This window comes from Miniopterus natalensis, chromosome 17 (genome assembly GCF_054644295.1).
Source record: "Miniopterus natalensis isolate mMinNat1 chromosome 17, mMinNat1.hap1, whole genome shotgun sequence".
In the NCBI taxonomy this organism is placed as follows: Eukaryota; Metazoa; Chordata; class Mammalia; order Chiroptera; family Miniopteridae; genus Miniopterus; species Miniopterus natalensis.
The window spans coordinates 25,094,965-25,116,433 of NC_142097.1; the positions used below are offsets into that span (position 1 = coordinate 25,094,965).

The following is a 21,469-nucleotide window of genomic DNA, read 5'->3' on the forward strand; positions in this document are numbered from 1 at the left end:
CGAGCAGGGACCGCCTGCTGCACTTTGGGTTCAAGGCGACAGTGAGTGATAGGGGAAGGGAGCTGGGTGGCCGGGAAGGACGTGTGTGTTAGCACAAGGCTATCGGGGAAGAAGCGACAAGACTTAGGGGGCTGGGGTGGACTTGACAGAAAGCTCAAATGCTTGGTGGGTTGGTGCGTGCTCCATGCCCGCGGAGGGGAGGAGAAATGGGAGCTCCCGTGCTGCGTGCAGTAGTCCTGCTTTCCTCTCTCTCCCGGGTCCCCGCGCACTAGCACCCGCCCCACAGCCCCTCCCATACACAAATACACACAGACACACAGACACTTCCCTGCCTGTCCCGTTCCTGGTGGGCTTGCCTGCCAGGGAGGCGAAAGCGGGCTTACGCCGCAGCCGCGCTCCGGCTGCTCCCGGGCCGACCGTCGTCGGCTGCGCCGGGAGTGGGGGAGGGGTGGTCCCGCGCCGCCGCGCGCTCCTCCTCCCCCCTCCCCACGCTGTTCCGAGGCCCGGGCGGCTCTGCCCAATGAGGAACGGCGTTGCTGGCAGGTGGAGAGTGTTTTTGTTTTGGGTTGAAGTTGAGGCTGAGGAGAGAGAAGACCTAGCGACGATTAGTCGCCGCCGCCGCCGGCGCCGCGGGAGGTGGAGGAGGCCCAGCCGGAGTGGAGCGGTCTTTCCTCCTCGCCGACGGTCCCTGGCCGACGGTCCCTGCCCGCCGCTCCTCTGCTTCCTCCCGGTCCCGGAACTCCCGGGCCTGCCCGGGGCCCCTCGTCTTTGCACTCCGCTCGCCGCAGCGCCCGGCCCCGGCCGCACCCGCCGGCCTCATGAGGAGGGACGTGAACGGAGTGACCAAGAGCAGGTTTGAGGTGTGAGCTTGGCGGGGCTAGGGCGGCGAGAGGAAGGCGATTCCCGCTCTCGTGCCCCCCAAATTCGCTCCGCACGGAGCCTCCTCCCTTGCCTGGCGCCCTCCGTCGCCCACCGGCCGCTGGGGCTACCAGACTTTTTTCACCGTCCTCGCGACCCGAAAGCCTAGTGCAGCCCGGCTTCCTTAGTCCTCTTAGCTGGTCGCCTCCAGCCTCTTCCACTCGCGGGCCCCGGCAGGGAATTAGCTCGGGCGCCCTAATTCCCCCCTCCCCCCAGTATCACTCAGCTTTCCATTCTTTACACAACCCTTGGCTTTCCTCCTTCCAGCCGGCAGAAAAAGCATCACTGCTCCTATCAACCGGAGCTTGCTTTTCTTTCTGCCACCTTGTCGTCGAAGCGAGGGGGAAATTATGGGCCAGGGGGCCATTTGTCCGAGTTTGAGAGACCTTGGCTAAACTTGGGAAGTGGAGGTGGTAGGCTGGGATGAGAGAGACTTCTCGACCACGGGCTTTCCGAGCCGTGTTTGGTTGGGGTATTGTTCTGATACTTCCTTTTCTTTCCCGTCTAGTCTGTACGTTTGTAGCTCATTGTTTCTGGGAACTTTCAAATGTGTACAGCCTTTGAGATTGGGACGAAGGTCTGAGAGATTTCATAAAATCCATTCAAGTCTGTTTATCTCTAAAAACTTCTCTGACGAGAGAGGTTTATAGTCATGAAATTGGGAAATGGATGAGGAAATAAGGAAACATATGAAAAGCTTCTTCAGAGAGTAGTCACCGTATAGGGAAGTGATTCCTTTGGGAAATGAAGTATTGTAGCTACGGATGAGTTACAGTAGTAGAGTAATTTACAAGAAGGTTTATTAAGGGAATTGAGAGAAACTTCTACAAAGAAAGAAAATGCTACCTGGCCTTTTCTGGCAGAGAATCAGACTGACCTGGGATCACTCAGCTCAGTGTACATCTCACTTGGTGTTTTTCTTCATTTCCATTTGAAGGATGAAATTGTAAGACGGTGAGACAAAAGTTTCAGGAAACTTGCCAACTAGGTGCAGAGGGTGAAATTGTTACCTAAAGGCCTTCAGTTTAGTCTATTCCTTGATTTCTTTTTATGCTTCTGGGGAAAACATTTTAATTTATTCGCAAATATCAAGACAGGAAGTGTTTGGGGGAAGTTTAAATTCAGAATTACAATGTTGTTGCAGGTAAGGAGTGGAGAAAAATTAAGGAATTGGTCTTCTTAGGGTTTTCATATTTAACTTAAACACAGGCAGAAAGCATTATAGTGGATATGATTTGTTTTTTACTTTAATAGAACTTTATGTTTTCCTAATGTAGAGAGAACCAATAAGCTTAATTTTTGGTGTTTTCATATTTTCATTATTTGGTGTTTTACTGCTGTAAAAGTTGGGACTGTCCTTAAAATTATTGAACAGGCATTTAGCAGTTACCAGGAATCTTAAAAGCACTCAGATACTGAAGATCTTAGTTGGGGATAGCCTTTTTCATTGCAGTCGCTCTTTATCATTTTGCTATTCACTTTTAGGTTGTGCGAGTAACTGTTGGAAAGAGTCCTTTTGTAGTATGTGCTTTAAAACTGCATTGCTATAGCCTGTTTTTATAATTTATATTTTAATTTGTAGTTTATCTGTAATAGTGGTACTAAAATAATAAGAAAACTTATTGCTTTATTCAGCATGTCTGTTTACCTTGATTGGTATGTAACTGGCAGTTACAACTTTCTAAACGTTTTTTGAGAAGATAAAAGAATAAGAGGCAGGGGGAACCCTCCTTGTATTGTACAGTGCTGATGATTAAAGTTTTTATAAACCAAAAGCTACTCTTTTATTATGTGAAGTGTTCCATGCTAGAATACAAATGAGAAGGACTGGAAATGATGTGTGTTAATGAGTTTCATTAACTGAGTATTTTTAAATTTTTTTCCTTTGTTTTTTCTTTTTTTTGTTTTTGTTTTATCTGAGTATTTCTTCACGTCATTTACTTGTCTTTACTGTCCTAATTTACAAGTAGTAAAACAATAAACTGATCTTTTATGAACTGATAAACTTATTGCTAATTCATTGAAAACTTTAAACGTTTACTTTCAATGGATAGAAGATGTAGATAAGATAAAGCAGGCTTTTCATATTTAAACATTTACATCAGATTTTTTAAAATTCTCAAAATATTCAGAATGCTTTTTATTTTTTCAGAATGCTTTTTAAAGGACTGATAATTTTATGATTAAGCAGTTAGCTGATCTCTGAAAATTTTTGTGAATGCAGGAAAATTTTATAGCAAATAATTAATTTCAAATTAGTTATGGTTAATACAAAAGATGAAAGATTGTTTTCTTTTTCTTGGCCACATTTTTTTCTGGGAGAGAGAAGATAACTGAAGCTTATCGTTCTATAGTTGATTCATTAAAATCTTTTTATAGGAAATATCCTGTGTATTATGCTGTAGGATGTTGTAACTGGAGGCCACACACTTTAAATCTTACACTTGGGTAGAGCTATAGAAAAAAAAATTTAAGTTAAAATCAAGAGAGAAGAGTACCTGTTAGCCAGATGTGTAGCATCCAGTAAATAAGTAGCCAAAGTAGATGACTATTGGATAAGAGTTAAAAAGATACAGAGATGTGAAAATTGTTGTTGTTCATTGCTGTATCACTTTGGCATTAAATCTGTACAATAATAACCATTAAAAGTTAATGTGTGCCCAATTATTTTAATCTCTTAATTGAAATTCTTCATTCAAATACTTTTTTTTATTAAACTTTGTTTTTCAGCAAATTTGGTAATTTCAAATTTAATAATAGTTATTGAATGCTTCCTGTATGTCCAGGCACTGAGCTAGGTGTTTTATCTCAGTTACTTCTAATTCTCACAATTACATTTTACAGTTGAGGAAAGCTAGGGCCTGAGAAGCGTTCAAGTCGCACAGCCAGTAAATAGAGGAGCCAAGATTCCAATCTGCATTTTTTTATTCCATTCTTACCATTCTGCCCTGTTCTTGGCATAACCCAGCATAAAAGCCCATAAAATGTGTGGAGAAGAGTTTGCTAATGTTCTTCGTCTAGTATATGTTATTTTGTCTTTGCCATCAAGAGTGAAGCTACCCTTCATTCTGTAACCAATGTTATTTTAACATCAGTGAGATTAGTGACAGACATGCAAATTTAGGTTGTGTTTTTTTTTTAGTTAAACCTCTACTCTGTCATGCTCTTAGTAGCTCCATTATGAGAACACAGTACTATTGGAGGGAAATTCTATCTTATTTGGGTCTTAAAAAGTCTAACATTAAAGAAGTTATAGTGCTGACATTCAGGTGTCATTTTACAGTTTAATCAGTATCTGCAGATGTTAAGACTCATACAGTTAGGAAGTGATAAGCTCTAATTTGGGTATTTTGAAGTATTCATTATTGTTTTTCATTATACCTCACTGCTACTCTGACACATCTATATTACAGTCTGCTTCATTTTATTAATTGAATTTGTCCAAAATAAGAATCATAAAATGTGATATGGCAGAAAGAGCATGCTACGTTGGGAGCTAAGAGAACAGGATATAAGTCTGGATTTTTGCCACCAGCTAACTATAATTTTGGTCATTTTTTGTTTAATTGACTTGAGAGAGCGCGAGAGAGAGTGCCCGATTTGTTGTTCCAGTTATTTATGCATTAATTGGTTGATTCCTGTATGTGCCCTCACTGGAAATCAAACAGCAACCTTGGTGTATCCCGACAACACTCTAACCAACTGAGCTACCCAGCCAGGGCCTGGTCATTTCTTTTCACTTTTCTGATTTGATCATTTCCCTCCTTTGCAAAACAAGGGAGTAAGACTCAATTATTAAGGTTCCCTTTGTTCCAGAATTGTATGAATCTGTAATTTTTTAATAAAAGCAGAGGACATATTTCTTTGGCCATTTCTTCTGAAACAAACAGCCACTCTGGTATTTTGTTAAAGTTTGTAAGCTCAGTTACACAGTACTATTAAGGCTGCAATAATGACCTTTTCCCCCTTAAGGTTTTATTTTCTAATCTAAACATCTTGCATAGTAAATAACCATATTTTCCATTTTGGTGCATGTGGAAAATGTTACATTTTTTTTTTTAGTGGGTGAGAGTCATTTGTTTCACTCTATTTGAAAGGCCTTGAAGTGAGAGTACTAGTAGTACTGAGGACTTTTGTTTTTAACACATTCGAGATTGGTTTGAAAGCAATTTTATATTATAGAAAATCCATATTAGAGGTCTACGCTTTTTAGGTGCATCCAGTCTGTCCTTTTTGAATAGTGTTTTTGGTGTTTATTGTATAAATCATGGATCCTTTTTTACTTTTTGAAGTATGGTACATTATATCATGTACTTAGATGGTAGTCCTTTATTTAAAAATCAACATGTTTGTGTCTTTGTTGTCTTCATAGAGATAAACCATTATGCATTGAAAATTACCGTGTTTGCCCAGCCGGGCGTGGCTCAGCGGTTGAGCGTCGACCTAGGATCCAGGCGATCAGGGTTCGATTCCCGGTCAGGGCACATGCCCCGGTTGCGGGTTGCAGCCGATCAATGACTCATCATTGATGTTTCTCTCTCTCTCTCTCCCTCTCTCTTTCGCTCTCTAAAATCAATAAAGATATATTTAAAAAAAAAAAAAAAAGAAAATTACCATGCTTTCCATTAGTTGTTACAATATTTTAGCTTGGCAAAAACTTTACAAAACATATTACTTTTTAAAAAAATCCTCATTTGAGGATATGTTTATTGATTTGAGAGAGACAGGGAGGGAGGGAGGGAAAGAGGGAGAGAAACATCGATGTGAGAGAAAAACACAGTTCCCTTTCCTCCTGTACACATCTCACCGAGGATTGAACCCAAAACCTAGGTATGTGCCCAGATCGGGAATTGAACCTGCAGCCTTAGTGGTGATCAGGGAGGACACTCCAACCAACTGAACCACCCTACCATGGCTACAAAAAGTATTCTTTTTTTTTTTATCCTCACCTGAGGATATTTTTTCCATTGCTTTTCATAGAGAGTGGAAGGGGGAGAGACAGAAACATCGATGAGAGAGAGACATATCGACTGGGTGCCTCCCACATGTGGCCTGATGGGGGCCGGAGATCAAGCCTGCAACCCAGGTATGTGCCCTTGGCCGAAATCAAACCCGGGACCCTTTAGTCTGTGAGCCGACGCTCTAACCACTGTGCCAAATGGGCCAGGACTACAAAAAGTCTTCTTGATATCTAAGTCCTACATTCTTAAATGTAATCTGTTTTTACATTGAAGATTTTTGTTCATTAAATCGCTATTTCTCTAAGAAGTGTTGACACTTTTAAAGTCTTATATTTTTATGTTTTAGGTCATTTATTAGTTTAGGCTGTGTCCGTGTTGCTTTTTAACCTTAAATTTTAAAATTTTTCTATTTTCATCTCCAGAGTTGTCTCTTTTCAAATCTTGGTCTTGTTTCTATTTTTAATTTTTTTACAAATTAGTAAGTACTTTTGTTACAGGGTTACAGGGCAAGGATTTCATTCCTAGCCTTTAGATTACTGTTTCCCAACTGGTGAGAGATTGGAAACTGAATTAAAATTTTCAGTAATCTGAACTACTACTGCAGTTTTGAAAGGATATTTTTAGATGTTCAAAATAAAATATTCCGTTATACCAGGAAAATCCAAGGGAGGGAGGAAGAAGAAAGAATGCCCTTAAACTGACCAAATTTAGCTGGTTGGGCATAGTTGTCATTACACTGTTTTCCTACTTGATCTTCCAGGCAGTGAATTCTTAGATCAGACCCCCCCCAAAAATTGACTCAGAAGAATGAAGGTGTTTAATTGTGGTTTTACAGATTTATGTCTTAATGCACTTGGATTCATTTGAAAGTGTTAATAGCAGCTAACAATAGGTGGTGGTATTGAACTATGCAAAAGTATTTGTGCTTCATCTTGCTTAATTATATAACTTTAAAAAACAAAGATATGTATTAAAGTGTAATAAATCCAAAACAAATTTGCATTAGCTTTTGAAGACTTTCTGTTAAAAGAATGACTTTGCTGGGTAGTTATTTTCAGCACATATCAAATAACTATTTAGCACGCCTGTGAGTTACAAGTATAGTTAAGCACCTCTTTATTCCCTAATCTTATATTCTCCAATTTGATTTTATGATATTCTGTTGGCTTTAATAAGCCTCATATCTGACAGTTGTAATCAGGTGGAAATGAAATTAATTTAATCCATTTTTGCTCAGTTTAAGTTGCTATGAGGTTAAAGTCACCTATTAACCAAAGAACATAAATGTATATATGCATAACCCATGGACACAGACAGTAGTGTGGGGAAGGCCTGGCGTGGAGCAGGGGCTGGGTAAAGGGGGACAAATGAAGGAGGGGATTGGGGGACATCCATGACACTGTCAACAATAAAAAAATAAGTAAATAATAAAAAAAATAAATCATGGTAGACAAGGATTTAGTCAGTTGTGAAACAAATATTGGCAATGTCTTCTGTCATTTCTGTTCTTGATCCCAGGACTTTCTAGTAAAAACTAAAAAAGGGAAACAGAACGCCATGAAAGTAAGTAGCAAATTGATCTTATGCATTACTTTGGTGCTAAAACAGAAATCATATTTAACAACATGGAGGTTAAAGTTGGCAATATGTCAAATACCTGCCCAATTTTATATAATCAAGTGTACCAGCTATTATGGTATTTGTTGGTGAGTGTGACTTTCTGATCAACTGTAGGATGCAGGCAGATACAATTTCATAATCAATTAAAAGTAAAAAATGGAAAAGCATTATCAGTTTTTCTTATAAATTGCAATGATAAGGTGTCATAGGTATAGCTGTTCTGGGTCCTTCGAGTTTGCTTTACTATCTACAGAGTGAGGAAATTTATGTGGCAAGAGGGACAGGCAAAAAGAAAACAGTAAAATTTCTAGAGTAGGGCAGGTTTTTAAAATGTTCTTATGCATTTGTCATTCTTGGTTGACAGTTTAGGCCCTGGGAAGGTCATTGCCAACTCACTATGTCCTGAATTGCAGTTACCAGCAAAGAGCCTGTTTTGTTTTTGTTTTTTGTTTTTCTTTTTGGAGGTGGGTGGGGAGAAGAAAAAGAAAAGAAGAGATTTGCAGTTCTCTGCAAATTAACAATTTAATGTTAACTATAAATGTTAACTGCAAAAGTTTACCAAAGTTCTCTTAGAATATGTCATCCTTTGTCATCTTATTTTTTAATCAGGCCATTTATATATTTTAATGTCTAATTTTGAAATTAATTTGAGTAAGGAGAGAATGAATGTGTTAAGGCGATGTCTTAAGGATTTTACCAAGGGAAATAATTCAGCTCTGAACTATGAAATAAGTACTCCCATATATATTTACTTTTTTATGCATACATGTATATGTGTACCGGTATCTACATGACCTTGGGTAAGTTACCTCTCTGGACCTCTGTCTCAACTCTGAGGTTCCTCCTAGCATGGAAATTTTGTGATTCTCTGTAAATCAATTACCCAGTTTGCTGTAGGTTAGTGATTAGATACTCAATTTATTCCCAGTGTTCTTACATTTCTTTGCATATAACTGCTAGTAAAGACAAAATAGTCTCTGTGATCTTAACCTATATTCTACTTAGGATTCCTGCTTATTTTTGCCCTGAATTCTGGTAAAAATGAAGGTGGACACTGGAAGAAAAAATTGTGTTATATCTGTCCAAATTAACACCTTTGTCAAGGGAGTGAGGAGTAGATATAATGGTTGTGTGATATCCTGCATTTTATAGTGTGCTGTGATTCAATTTCTTAGGATTTATGGAGTTTATATATTTATATATATATATAGAACTTATTTAAGAGCATTAGCTTCTTTGAAGTCAGTTTGAACCCTGGCTTTGCCATTTACCATATATTGTAACCTTAGACAAGCTATTTAATGTCTCCAAGTCTCAAATTTTCAACCTAAAATGGGTATACTACCTACTGCACTGGGTTGTGAAAATTCTATGATGTTTGTGTAGCATTTAGCAAATTGTCTACTGTACAGTAGAGCTCAATAAATAATGACTTATGTGGAATAGAAACGTTTTTAAGTAGACTTTGTAAGTCAATCTAGTTGAATGGTAATAATTTAACAGTGATTTAATCTGGAGTTTATACTGCAACCATTATTGCATTCATTGTTAGGGAAATATGGATAAATGTCTCCTAAGATGAGAATGTGGCACCAAAGTATAAGTTGACATGTAGAACACTAGATCAGCCAGCTTTTACCCCAGAAACTCCATTATCTGATTTGTAGAAAATTAAGATATGGTGTGACTGAACATGCACAAGTAGAGATGCATTTAGTTTTGAAAAAGAGCACTGCATTGCTGATACCTTTTTCCACATGCATCCTTATCAGCTTTTTGAAAATTGTGTACATATTCTTCATGTAAAGAAGCTTAAGTTGAAAAAAATCATAACTTATTTCTGCAACCTATTTGTAGGAAAGAAACCTGATAGATTTTCGAATATTTATTTAACACTGGAACTTCTTCTAACATCATGAATGGTAACTTCAGGAAGATAAGGGACTTAATATTCAGTATTCTTTGTCAAAACTAACTGGATTTATACCAAAGAAGCTTCCCGAATTTAGATCTACACAACAATGACAAATGAAGTTTTACTTATTTGTTGAAGTTTACATATAACTATTCCTTAAGAAAGAATAATTATATTTAGATTAAAATCCTCAAAAGGTGGATTGTAGGCCCTAAGTGACATAAATTTCATCTATGTTCATCAGTCTCTGGTCTGGACAGAAAAGTTTGTCCTAAATACAGTAATCAAGATCTCCATGGACCTAATGTCGGCACTACTATGAACTTACACTGAGCCTTGGGGAAAACTCTCTCTTTACAGCTCTGAATAAAATAGGATTTCCAGTGTCTGTTTCTCTGTCTTAATGCAAACTGGACTAATGTTAATTAAAGACTAAACATAATGTAATGTTTTATGTCAATTATATCTCAACTAAAAAAAAAAGAAAGATAAAACTTAGAACTCTCACTTTTAATAATACTCCCCCTGAGTTAAATGGACATTATTAAGGAGGAGTAAATGAAACTAAATTTCATTTATGGCAACTGAATTCTGTAGTAGAGATAAGTAAAACCTGAGTAGCTGTCAGAATCACTAGTGAAGATTTTGCGCAGTACTAATCCCTTGAAACCACTGGAATTCACTGAATGGGAGTAGATCTGGGCATGCAAGTTTCCTGTTAAAGAAACAACTGGGATAAGGAATACAAAGGTAACATATTTACAACCTAAATTCCATGGGGAAATAATTTACATACTATGAATTTGAAATCATAAAATCAGTGCCCCTTTTCCTCAGTTTTCTGTTGTATCCTAGATATTTAGCTCTAGAAACAAGGTGCAGAATCAAATGTATAGCACCTAAAATACAGTTATTTTACATTGACTATACATTTTGTACATTTTACATGATCAGATACATTCCTTCACTAATGAAACCGTGACACCACACTATATGGCCTCTCAAGCTCCCAAGAACAAAAATATGTCTCAGAGCTCAGCAAAGATTATTTGACGTTGTTCAGGGCTCAGAAAATCTCAGTATAGGAAACCAAGGCATACTATTGGTAGGAATTCAGTTGTGTTCAAAATTTATTCAACGCCAACTACTTGTTAGATATTGGTAGGTGTTAGAGGTACAAAGTTGCTCCAAAAAATTGTCTCTGCCTCAGGGAGATTGTAGTCTAGTGAGGAAGAAAGATACATAAAAATAATTTAGTGGGTTCTAGTAAATGCAGTGATAGATAAATGGGAGAGTGAGAAAAACCAATTTCATGAAAAACATTCACACTTTCTGTTATCATACTGCTTATAAGAGATGCATTATACTTTAATGCTTTTGTTTATTTTATTTTTTATCTCTGTTTCTTTTTAGAGAGAGGAAGGGAGGGAGAGACATGGGTTTGTTCACTTATTTATGCATTTATTGGTTAATTCTTGTATGTGCCCTGACCTGAGATCAAACCTGCAACCTTGGCTATCTGGACGGCACTCTAACCAACTGAGCTACCAGGCCAGGGCTAATATTCTTTTTACTTTAATGGTTTTAAAGGAAAACAAAATCCATTGACCCTGCTTTCAAAAAATATTATCACTTTAAGCCCTGCCAGTAGCTCCATTGGTTACAGCTTTGTCCTGATGCCCCGAGGTTGCTGCTTTGATCCCCCATCAGGGCACAAACAAGAATCAACCAATGAATGCATAAATAAGTGGAACAATAGATTGATGTCCCTCCCTCCCTCCCTCCCTCCCTCTCAAATCTCAATCAATAAAAAAAATTAGCACTTTACTCTCAGGTGTAAGGACTTACTTTTAAACATACAAGTATGAATTATCCTTCTCTGTGACATTCTCTCCATGTTTACAAGGAAGTACCAAGGGAAAAGGTTGGCAGGTTTTTATTGGTTATTTCTTTCATTTTACTGATAACATCTTTAGGGAAATGAAACAGTAGCACTACTAATGATAGAGCTAATCAGAGTAACTGCTCCTCACTAAAGCAACATCCCTCAGAGACTTAAGCAGAAATTAAAAAGGGTTAGAGAAAGAGGAACAGGAAAGTAACTCTCACCAGTAGTTCAGGAATTCATTATACCGGGTGGGGCAAAGGTGGGTTTACCATTGTGAGTACGTGAAAGAGTTTATTCTTGTATTCTTTATTAATTATTGTATTGTTTTACATACAACCGCTGTAAACCTATTTGTGTCCCACCCTGTATAGTTTGTAGCCACACTCATAGAGTTGCATTTGTTTTTAAGGCAAAGTGTAAGTTTTCTTAAGGAATTTATAAATGACTACATAATACTGATCCTCATATGTATATGCATGATCCTTACATATGTATGTGTATGTATGACCTTCATATATATCCTACTAACCCTCCTTTAGCAGGACAGATATTTTGACCTATCTCAAGTAATGAATATAGTATATTACACATTAAAGAGCATGTTCCCATTTATTGTTTCATTTCAACTTTTAAAAAAATCTTGTATGTTAGGTACAGGATACTTTTCTGCTATTTTTTAGAAAGCAAATGCTCTGAAAGGCTGTTATACATTAAATAGCTAAGTATAAAAGCCAGAACTTTAATTTAGTTGACTGGAAGTCTGTTATACTTGCCTCTAGGGTATGCTGAGAATAGGTTGTTTTGGACAATTTACCCATTTTTCTTTTGATCCATAGCAGGCATGGATGTTTTGTTAGGAATGAGTAACACTTGAGTGTGTGGCCATAGAATTGGGCACAGTTAATTTTGTGGGGACTGCAAAGTATCGGAATTGAACCTATACTTTGGCTTATTAGCCACACTTACTAACCAACTTAAGTAACTTTCTTAAACGACCATGAATAAATATTCTGTGTAAACCGTACAAAATAGTAATTTCCTTTCAGATACTTGTGCAGAAAATCTCCGTTGGACTAAAAGCTGTTAGTATATTACCCATATGTCAAGTAAAACTGATCTGATTACCTTTTTTTGCTGTAATTCTTCCTCATGAAGACTAGGAATGAGATACGAAAACAGTTTCATAAGTACTTGTAGAACCTTGGATATAACCTTATAAAGCTTTATGTTCAGGCTTTTTGCAAGTTTCGTTCTTAGGTTTGTCTTACGAAGTCTGGGCAACATTTTCTCAGTTTCACATAGTATATTATTGAAGATGAAAAGTAGCAATATTGAGTTAAAATAATAAAAATTGATGTATTTTATGAATAAATACATAATACCTATCCTTAGATAAGAGATTAACTAGATCTAGTAGAGTCAAAATAAGGTTTTAATGTCAGAAAGAATACCAAGTAACAACATTATCATCTTCTAGAGTATTTATTTATTTATTAATATGTTTTTATTGATTACAGAGAGAGGAAAGAAGAGGGAGAGAGAGATAGAAACATCAATGATGAGAGTCATTGATCGGCTGTCTCCTGCATGCTGCATGCTGCCTGCTGGGGATCGAACCCGCAACCCAGGCATGTGCCCTGACCGGCAATCGAACCCTGATCACCTGGATCCTAGGTTGACTCTCAACCGCTGAGCCATACCCGGCCAGGCTCTTCTAGAGTATTTAAATGATTTATTTCACTAATGTGAAATTTGCATTTAAAATAATCCCATCTGGCCTTAGCCAGTTTGGTTCAGTGGTTAGAGCATTGGCCTGCGGACTGAAGGGATCCCAGGTTAGATTCCGGCCAAGGGCACATACCTCGGTTGCAGGCTCCATCCTTGTCCCCCGTCAGGGTGCGTGCGGGAAGCAACCAATCGATGTGTCTCTCACATCGATGTTTCTCTCTCTCTCCCTCCCACTCTCTCTAAAAATTAATGGAAAAAATATTCTGATGAAGATTAAAAATGATAAGTGGAACAACAAATGGATGTTTCTCTCTCTCTCTCTAAAAATCAACCAATCAGTCAATCAATAAAAGAAAATAAGATCTGAGATGCTCCTTTAAAAATAAAAAATCCAGAAATGATCAAATTGAAGTCTAAGTAAAACTTAACCAGGAATTAGCTTAGTAAACTTTCTTGTAGCTTTTATTTACTGTGGCAGAGTTGTACTATGGCTGATTAGATGGTTTGCAATCTCTCTGAAGTGTTACTCTATGAAGAGCACCAGATGTAACTGGTGAAGTTTGAGCTTGGTTGAGAAAGAATTTAGAGCCAAGAACTCTAATTATAAGAGAAAATTTATTTAGAATTTCACGGAGGTAGAAGAAGTAACCCAGCTGGGCTGCGTGGACTCAGCAAAACAAGTTACTGAGGCAAAAGAAGGGCCCTTAGAACTTATGAGAAAGAAAGCAAGGGTATACCCCTTGAGGGAAGAAAGAGGGAAGGAAAGGTGCCAGGAGAGGAAGAGAGAATGCCTGAGGGAAGGAGGGGGTGGGGAAAGGCACACAGATGTGTTCAAGAGAGATGGAGACTGACAGAAACACCCATCAGTTGCCTGCCCCATGGGCCCCGACCAGGATGAGATCTAGCTGCAACCTAGCTATGTGCCCTCACTGGCAATCGAACCCTCGACCTTTCGGTCTACAGGATGACGTTCCTACCAACTAAGCCACTGAATTTTCTTTTCTTGGTGAATTATTTCTATATAGAAATATGTCTTTGACTCTTAATGATTTTATCCTTGAATTAAATTGCACCTGTTATTGATATAAAACTTGTTCTTTTTTAAAAAGTATAAACATTTTTTTTTTTTTTAGAGAGAGGAAAGGGGAGAGAGAAACATTGAGGTGAGAGAGAAAAACTTGTTTTATTCTTGAGTACTGATTTGGCTTCATTTGGGTTCTCACACTCTAGATTTTGAACTGGTAGTTCTTTTTACTGTTTTTTTGCTCTTCCATGCTTTAAAAAAAGTCTGTTATTATTGTCATTACTTGTAATATTTCACTCAACTTTTTAGTGGTTCTTAGTCAGAGGGTTTATGAGAATAATCTGGTTTGTGATTCCTGTAAGCAGAAGCAGAAGTACCTGGTTCACTTTTCTTCTTCTGAAAGTAGTAGATCCTTTTGAAAAGTTCTTTTACAGTGAACTCACCTAATTATACATGGGAAAGTCTTTTTTCTCCTCATTGCTGGGATCATCTGGGGTTAGCTGGGTACAAAGTTATCCACTGCAGTTATTTTCCTTCATCATTCTGAAGATATTCCTTTGTCTTTTGAACTCTATTGTTATGATAGGTCTCTTGTAAATTTATTTTCATCTTTGAGTACACATTTTAAATTTATATTTTTTATTGAGATATAATTTACATTACAGAAAAGTTCTCCCATTATTATTATTATTATTTTAATATATCTTTATTGGTTTCAGAGAGAGGAAAGGAGAGGGAGAGAGAGATAGAAACATCAGTGATGAGAGTGTCATTGATCGGCTGCAACCCACAACCCGGGCATGTGCCCTGACTGGGAATCGAACCCTGATCGCCTGGATCCTAGGTCAACGCTTTTATAGTGTACAATTCAGTGGCTTTAAACATCAATTCTGGAACATTTTTTACACTTCAGAAAGAAACTTGTATCCTTTACCTATTACTCCCTGTCCTCCACCAACCTCTTGTTCTAAGCAACTACTAATGTACTTTCTGTCTCTGTACGGATTTCTCTTTTGTGGAGTTCCATATGAATGAAATCAATATAGTATGTAGTCTTTTGTGACTGGCTTTATTTAGCACAATGTTTTCAAGGTCTGTTCATGTTGAAGCATGTATCTACCTCATTCCTTTTTCTAGCTGAATAATCCATTGTGTGAATGAATATACTATATTTTGTTTATGTATTCGTTAACAGATACTTGAGTGGTTTCCACCAGGATTGTAAATGGCACTATGAATATTCTTATGAGCAAGTATGTGTTTGAAAGCTGTTTTCAATTCTTTTTTTTTAAAGTTCTTAGTTTATTAATTCTCTCATGAAAAATCTGTACAATCACCACAGATAAAATCACTGAAGAATCTTTACTCCTTTTTGTCAGCACCAACATTGGCAAGTCCCCCTGACTTTCTTCATTCTGTCTTCATTTCTCTCTTTTCTGGAGGTTATTGTCTAATGTATGCCATGTCTTGCAAGTCTATGTTTGGGCTTATTTTTCTTTGTGTATTATAAATCATGTCAAAGCCAATTGTCTTGCCACCGCCAAAATGGCCTCTGAATCCAAGTACAAAGATGACATCTGGTATGGTCTTACACATTTTGACTAGTTTTTCTTGAATTTCTGTCTTGGGTACTGTTGGCTTCCCAAGGTGAAGGAGGTCAATGACCATTTGTTTCCACTAAAGTAGCCTGTTGGTCATAAACTTCCTGGTTGTTACTGTGCTGTTTATGATGGTGGCTGATCTTCAAGCAGCCAGGGAGTTCTTATTTCTTTAGGGTATATACTTAGGGGTGGAATTGCTAGGTCATGTGGTAATTTTATGTTTAACATTTTGAGGAACTGCCAAACTGTTTTCCACAACAGCTGTACCGTTTTGCATTCTATCAGCTTTGTACAGTGGTTTAAATTTCTCCATATCCTTGCCAACAGTTGTTGTTTTCCTTTTTTAAGTTATAGCATCCTGGTGGGTGTGAGGTGGTATATATTTGTGGTTTTGATTTGTAGTGCCCTAATGACTAATGATGTTGAGCATCTTATGTGCTTTTTGACCCTTTGTATATCTTCTTTGAAGAAATGTCTATTCAAATTCTTTGAACGTTTTTAGACTGGGTTATTTGTACTTTTATTGTTGAGTTGTAAGAGATCTTTATTTTGGATACTAGACTTTTATATATATTATTTGCAAATTATTTCTTTGAATGCATTGTAATTTTTTGTTAAAAACTGGACGTTTTGAATATTAAAATGTGGCAACTCTACAAATCATACTCACTTTCCTCCTGGGTTTGTTGATGCTGCTTATTATAGTATATTTAGTGTATCTTTTACCTAATCCTGTAAAATGTGTATTGTCTTTGTCTTGTGTGGCCACTGAAACCTCTGTTCCATTAGCTTCAGCTAATTGATTGCATAGAGATTTCCTTAAATACCTGCAACCCAAAATTCTCTCTATTGAGTGTGTTTTTTTTGTACATGTTAGGGTATGCTTTCAATGCTCAGCCAGACAGTTTACAATTATGCCTTACTTAGCCTTCACTTCCTGCTTCTGCAGAACTTCAAGATCAGCCATAGATGACAGGTTAGGGCCTTTTCAAGCCTTTCCTGGACATATGCACAACCCTGGGCATGCATGTGGCCTTCTAGATTCCCAGGAATATATGGGAGCTTTCAGTGCCCTTATGGACATCTCATTTTCTGGCCCTTCCCAGGCCCTTTGGTTGGTCCATTGTTTGCTCCAACTCTTACCTGTCCCTTAGGCAGCAGTGACTAAGCATTTGCCTGTAAATGTTTTGGACAAAGTGGGGTCATTTCTTTAGCTCTAGGCCCCTTTTGAGTTGGGCAAAATAAAGACAAGCCTTTTGAGTTGGTCTTCCAGGGAGCAACCAGACAGGTGAAGACAAATAATTACACTTTGAAAAAGAGATCTGTTCTGGTTCCTCAGTTACCAGCAATACAAGCTGTTATTTTCAAGGCTATTGCTGATCTGGGGGTTGGGGTAAATTAAAATGCCACAAACTCTCTTCTTAATGGGATTCAAATTTTTTTTTTTCTTGAATAAGCACTCCTTGTGTTGTTGCAAGCCTTTGATTAATTTTCAGAGTTCAAAAAAAATTGTTTTGCCATTTTGGTTACTTTTATGGAGAGGTGAGATTTCAGAATTCCTTATTCCGCCATTTTCCTTGGTGTCATCTCTGAGTACACTTTTGACCTGAGTCTTGAAAAGACTCATTTCTGGCTTAGATCAAAAGTGCTCAACCAACTGAGCCACACTGGCCTGGGCTGCACTACTTGTTTTTAACCACTAAAGTTACTGATGATGATATACTAATATAGTTAATTCTAGTGGTTATTGTCTTTGTTCTATACTATAGAAAAGTAACTTGAGATATCAGCTTAGATTTTATCCATTTGTTTATAAGATGTATAATTAGCTAGAGAATAAAGACAAAAAACAGAAACAGTGGTAATGACCCAACATATTGTAGAGGAAATTTGGAAAGAAAAAACAAAAGCTTAGTTATAAGATTTAATGTAGCAATATTAATATGTGGTTGCTGTGACTTTAGAATGACTATAACCTGAAATAGCAAGAAAGCATAAAATCATCTTTTCTTTTAGTTTAAAGAAACATTTGACTCTTCAGTCAGTCAGTACAACAGATATTTATGTAGTGACTTGTGTGTAAGGTACTGTTGTGTCCTAGCCACTGTGGCTTAGTTTTTTGGGTGTCATCACATGTACTGAAAGGTTGCAGGTTTGATTCCTAGCCGAGGCACATGCCTGGGTTTCAGGTTGTGGGCTCAATCCCCAGTGTGGGTCGTGCAGGAGACAACAGATAGATGCTGTGCTCTCACATCGATGTTTCTCTCTTCTCCCTTCCTCTCTCTCTAAAAATCAATAAACTTTTTTTTAAAAGTACTGTTCTTAATTAAGACAACCTGGTTTAGCACATGCTATAATACTTATGTTAATTACATTTTTAAATTTATATTGGTTTCCTTTTTTATTACTTACTTTTTTTGTTTTCAGCTTTATTGAGATAGTATAATAGTTACATAACATTGTGTAAGTTTAAGGGGTACAATTTGATATAATAATCACTATGTTGTGTTGTCCTTATTCTGTATTATTTATGCTTATAAATTTTGTGGTCTCCACACATTTAATAAATATTCTTAGGATTTTACCCAAGACATCTAAGACTTGTGCATGAGAATTTTGGTTAAACATGGGGTTTTGACTCAATATTTCTAGTTTCTTTTCAAATAGCACTAAAATTATAATAAAGGAATAAAAAGAGGCATAGGACCACAGGAACAAAAATGAATGGAAGAAGAAACCATGATCTTTAGATGAGAACTTTCAACTAGTTTTAGAAGATAAAAAATTGATAGCAGAGTGTTAAGTCATTTAGCCAAGTGGAGGAAGGTACACCCTGGATTGTTTTCAGGGACAAGCAAGTTTAACCTACAAAATTCCCTGGAAGACTTATCAACACTGAGTAGGAAAAGTCTGAAAAGACAAGGATGAGGTTTGAGATTAGAAGTAGATAATGGTTGAAAGTCTTATATTAAGTGGTTGAATCCTGTGCACACTACTTCTCCCTCTCCCCTGTCTAGGAAGCTGGGGATTGATTTTTTTCCTTCAGGAAACTGAAAGCTGAAGGTTCTATATCCAGGAACATCATATGCATGAAGATAGGGGTATCGAGCCAGGGAATTAAATGAGAACACACATACAGATTGCTGGGTCTTTGAAATCACAGTGAGCTTCCATTTTGCTTCTTAATGCCATGAGTGGGAATAGACAGCTAAGGATAAACACACAGTTGAGGAAAGCCCCCATACTGAGAGAGCAAACAAACATAAAAGAGACAGGGCAGAGAGCAGAGGGAAAAAACTTGGGGTAGAATGGAGGGGAAGAAGAGGTACTAATGTCTAACAAATGCGATGTTGCATCTTCAGAAGAACAGGATGCTGTTTTGAAAATCAATAAATAACTCTTAGAAATAAAAAATATCCCTCCCCCTAAAAAAAACAATCAGTGGAGAGATCGAAAGTAAAGTTGAGGCAACTTCCTTGCAATTAGGACAAAAATATTAAATGAGGGATGTAGGAGAAAAAATGCTTTAAAAAATTAAAGATAGACGAAGAGGTCCAGTATTTGACTAATACGAATTCAAAAATGAGAGGACAGAGAAAACAGTGAGAAACGATACCAAGAAATTTTTCAAAGCGTTTTCCAAATTCATAGATTTGCACATTGAAAGAGCTAAAAGAGTGGTAAAGACACAGACTAAGAGGCTTGATCATGAATCAGTAAACTGAGGATACAGAAACTATACTAAAAGCTTCCAGAAAGCATTAGAGGTCATATCCAAAGGACCAATCAGAATGGTGGTATATATCAGAGCAGCAACATAGGAGGCTAGAAATGTGTTAAGCCATATCTTCAGTGGAAAGGATTTCCAACCTATAATTTTATTTCTAACCAGATTATCAGTCAAATGTGAGTCTAGAATAAAGATATTTTTAGACTTGCAAGTGACTCCAAAATTTCAGTTCTCATGAGCATTTAAAAAAAAATAGGTTATGCCCGGGCCAGTGTGGCTCAGTTGGTTGGGCGTCATCCCATGCATGGAAAGGTTGCTGGTTTGATTCCTGGTCAGGGCACTTGCCAGGGTTGCCCGCTCGATTCCTGGTGGTGGGCGTGCAGGCGGCAGCCTGTCAATGTTGTGCTCTCATATCGATGTTTTTCTCTTCTCCCTTCCTCTCTCTAAAAATCAATAGACTATTAAAAAGAAAGAAAAAAGTTATTAGGGCATGTGCCCTTAAGTAGCAAGGGAGAAGAAATCAGGTCCAAGAAGCAGAATTCAGTGAGAAAGAAATGCCAAGGGAGAGCTCAGGATGACAGCTGTGTGGCCAGTCTAGAGAATCCCTCAACAGACTGAAGCACAAGAAAGAAAGTGTTTCAGGAAGGTATGGCTCTAGGAAAAAAACAGTATCTGATGTGTTTGAGCATATGGAAAATATTGATAGACAGTGACATGTTGGAGCATTTGAGAAAAAGTTAAAAATATATAGGAAGTAGAAAAAGTGAGGTAGTCATTAATTTATAGGGAGGAATGCATGGTCCTGTTCTACTTTACTGAACACTGAGTGGTATTTGTCCAATCCTACATGTATTCTTATTTAAACAAAAGTTGTGATAAAATTACACAGGATGTGGAAGGTCCTGTTAGATGTTGAAGCTAAAGACATTCCATGGCAGAATGTCAGTAGATATATATAAAATTTATATATATATAAATATATAAAATTTATATATATATAAATATATAAATTTGATAAATGAAGCATATTTTTAAAAAGGCAAATATCAGAAGAATGCCCAGAACAGTGACAGTGCACACATAAACTAATTACTAAAATTCTGTGACACACTGAAAAATATATTTTTTGCCCATCTGACAAAAAATAGGTATAATTTTGATTCATTTACAAAAAAATTAGTAAATATGTACTCTTTTTGCTCCAAAGTAGCTTTTTAAAAATATATTTATTTATTTATTTTTAATCTTCACCCGAGGATATTTTTTCCATTGCTTTTCATAGAGAGTGGAAGGAGTGGGGTGGGGGCGAGAGAAACATCGATGTGAGAGAGACACATCGACAGGTTGCCTCCCACACGCCCCCATTGGGGCCAGGGATTGAGCCTTCAAACGAGGTACATGCCTTTGGCTGGAATTGAACCCGGGACCCTTTAGTCCACAGGCCAATGCTCTAACCACTGAGCCAAACCAGCCAGGACCAAAGTGACTTTTTAAAAAATTGGGTGCCTATACTTGTATATAAGGATTTCTGGTACCAAGAATTAACCAATCAAATGCAACCATATTTTGTGACATGACCAATAAGATGCAATTTTATTATATGACTTATATATATTTATGGTTCAAGACAGGGCATTCACATGGGATGGCTGTTGTTGTGTTGGCTGTTCTCATTTTTTTATTTTACAATCTAAGGGAAAAGAGCTAAGTTCCCCTGACTAAATAGGTATTACATGTTTTAAAAATTCTTGTGCACCAATTGAAAATCACTGCCCTAGAAGATTCAGTAGAGTATATAGAGATAGGGAGGATTCTACGGTGTTTCCCAAGTCCTTTTGCCGTGGTTGACCTTTTATATAAAAATTCAGTTAAGTTATATGGCATATTTTAGAGACCTCTTTCCAGAAATTTATCAATTAATTAATACCAGACAAATACCTAGCTATATCATGCATCCTTTGTTTAACTAGCTTATTTATAATAGCACCATTGTTTTGTTCATATCATGGCTAAGTCTAATAGATTTCCTTCGTCTATTAACTTGGTATCACTTTTCCACAAAGTTATTTCTTCCCTTACACTTT

General features: G+C 37.3%; 1 protein-coding gene across 2 annotated transcripts in view; it reads left to right on the top strand.

The window, feature by feature from the left end:
* FBXL20 (F-box and leucine rich repeat protein 20) overlaps positions 1–21,469 on the top strand; it is a 62,020-nt gene continuing 40,551 nt past the window's right edge. Inside the window, exon 1 of one of the 2 annotated variants that reach the window (XM_016202285.2) lies at positions 1–41. Coding sequence is in view for 1 of the 2 variants with exons in the window: in XM_016202286.2 (XP_016057772.1) it covers positions 819–860 (42 nt within the window). In the remaining variant the exon portion in view is untranslated. Of the gene's footprint in view, positions 42–612; positions 861–21,469 lie in introns of those variants that run through there. The other variant, XM_016202286.2, reaches the window with a different exon arrangement.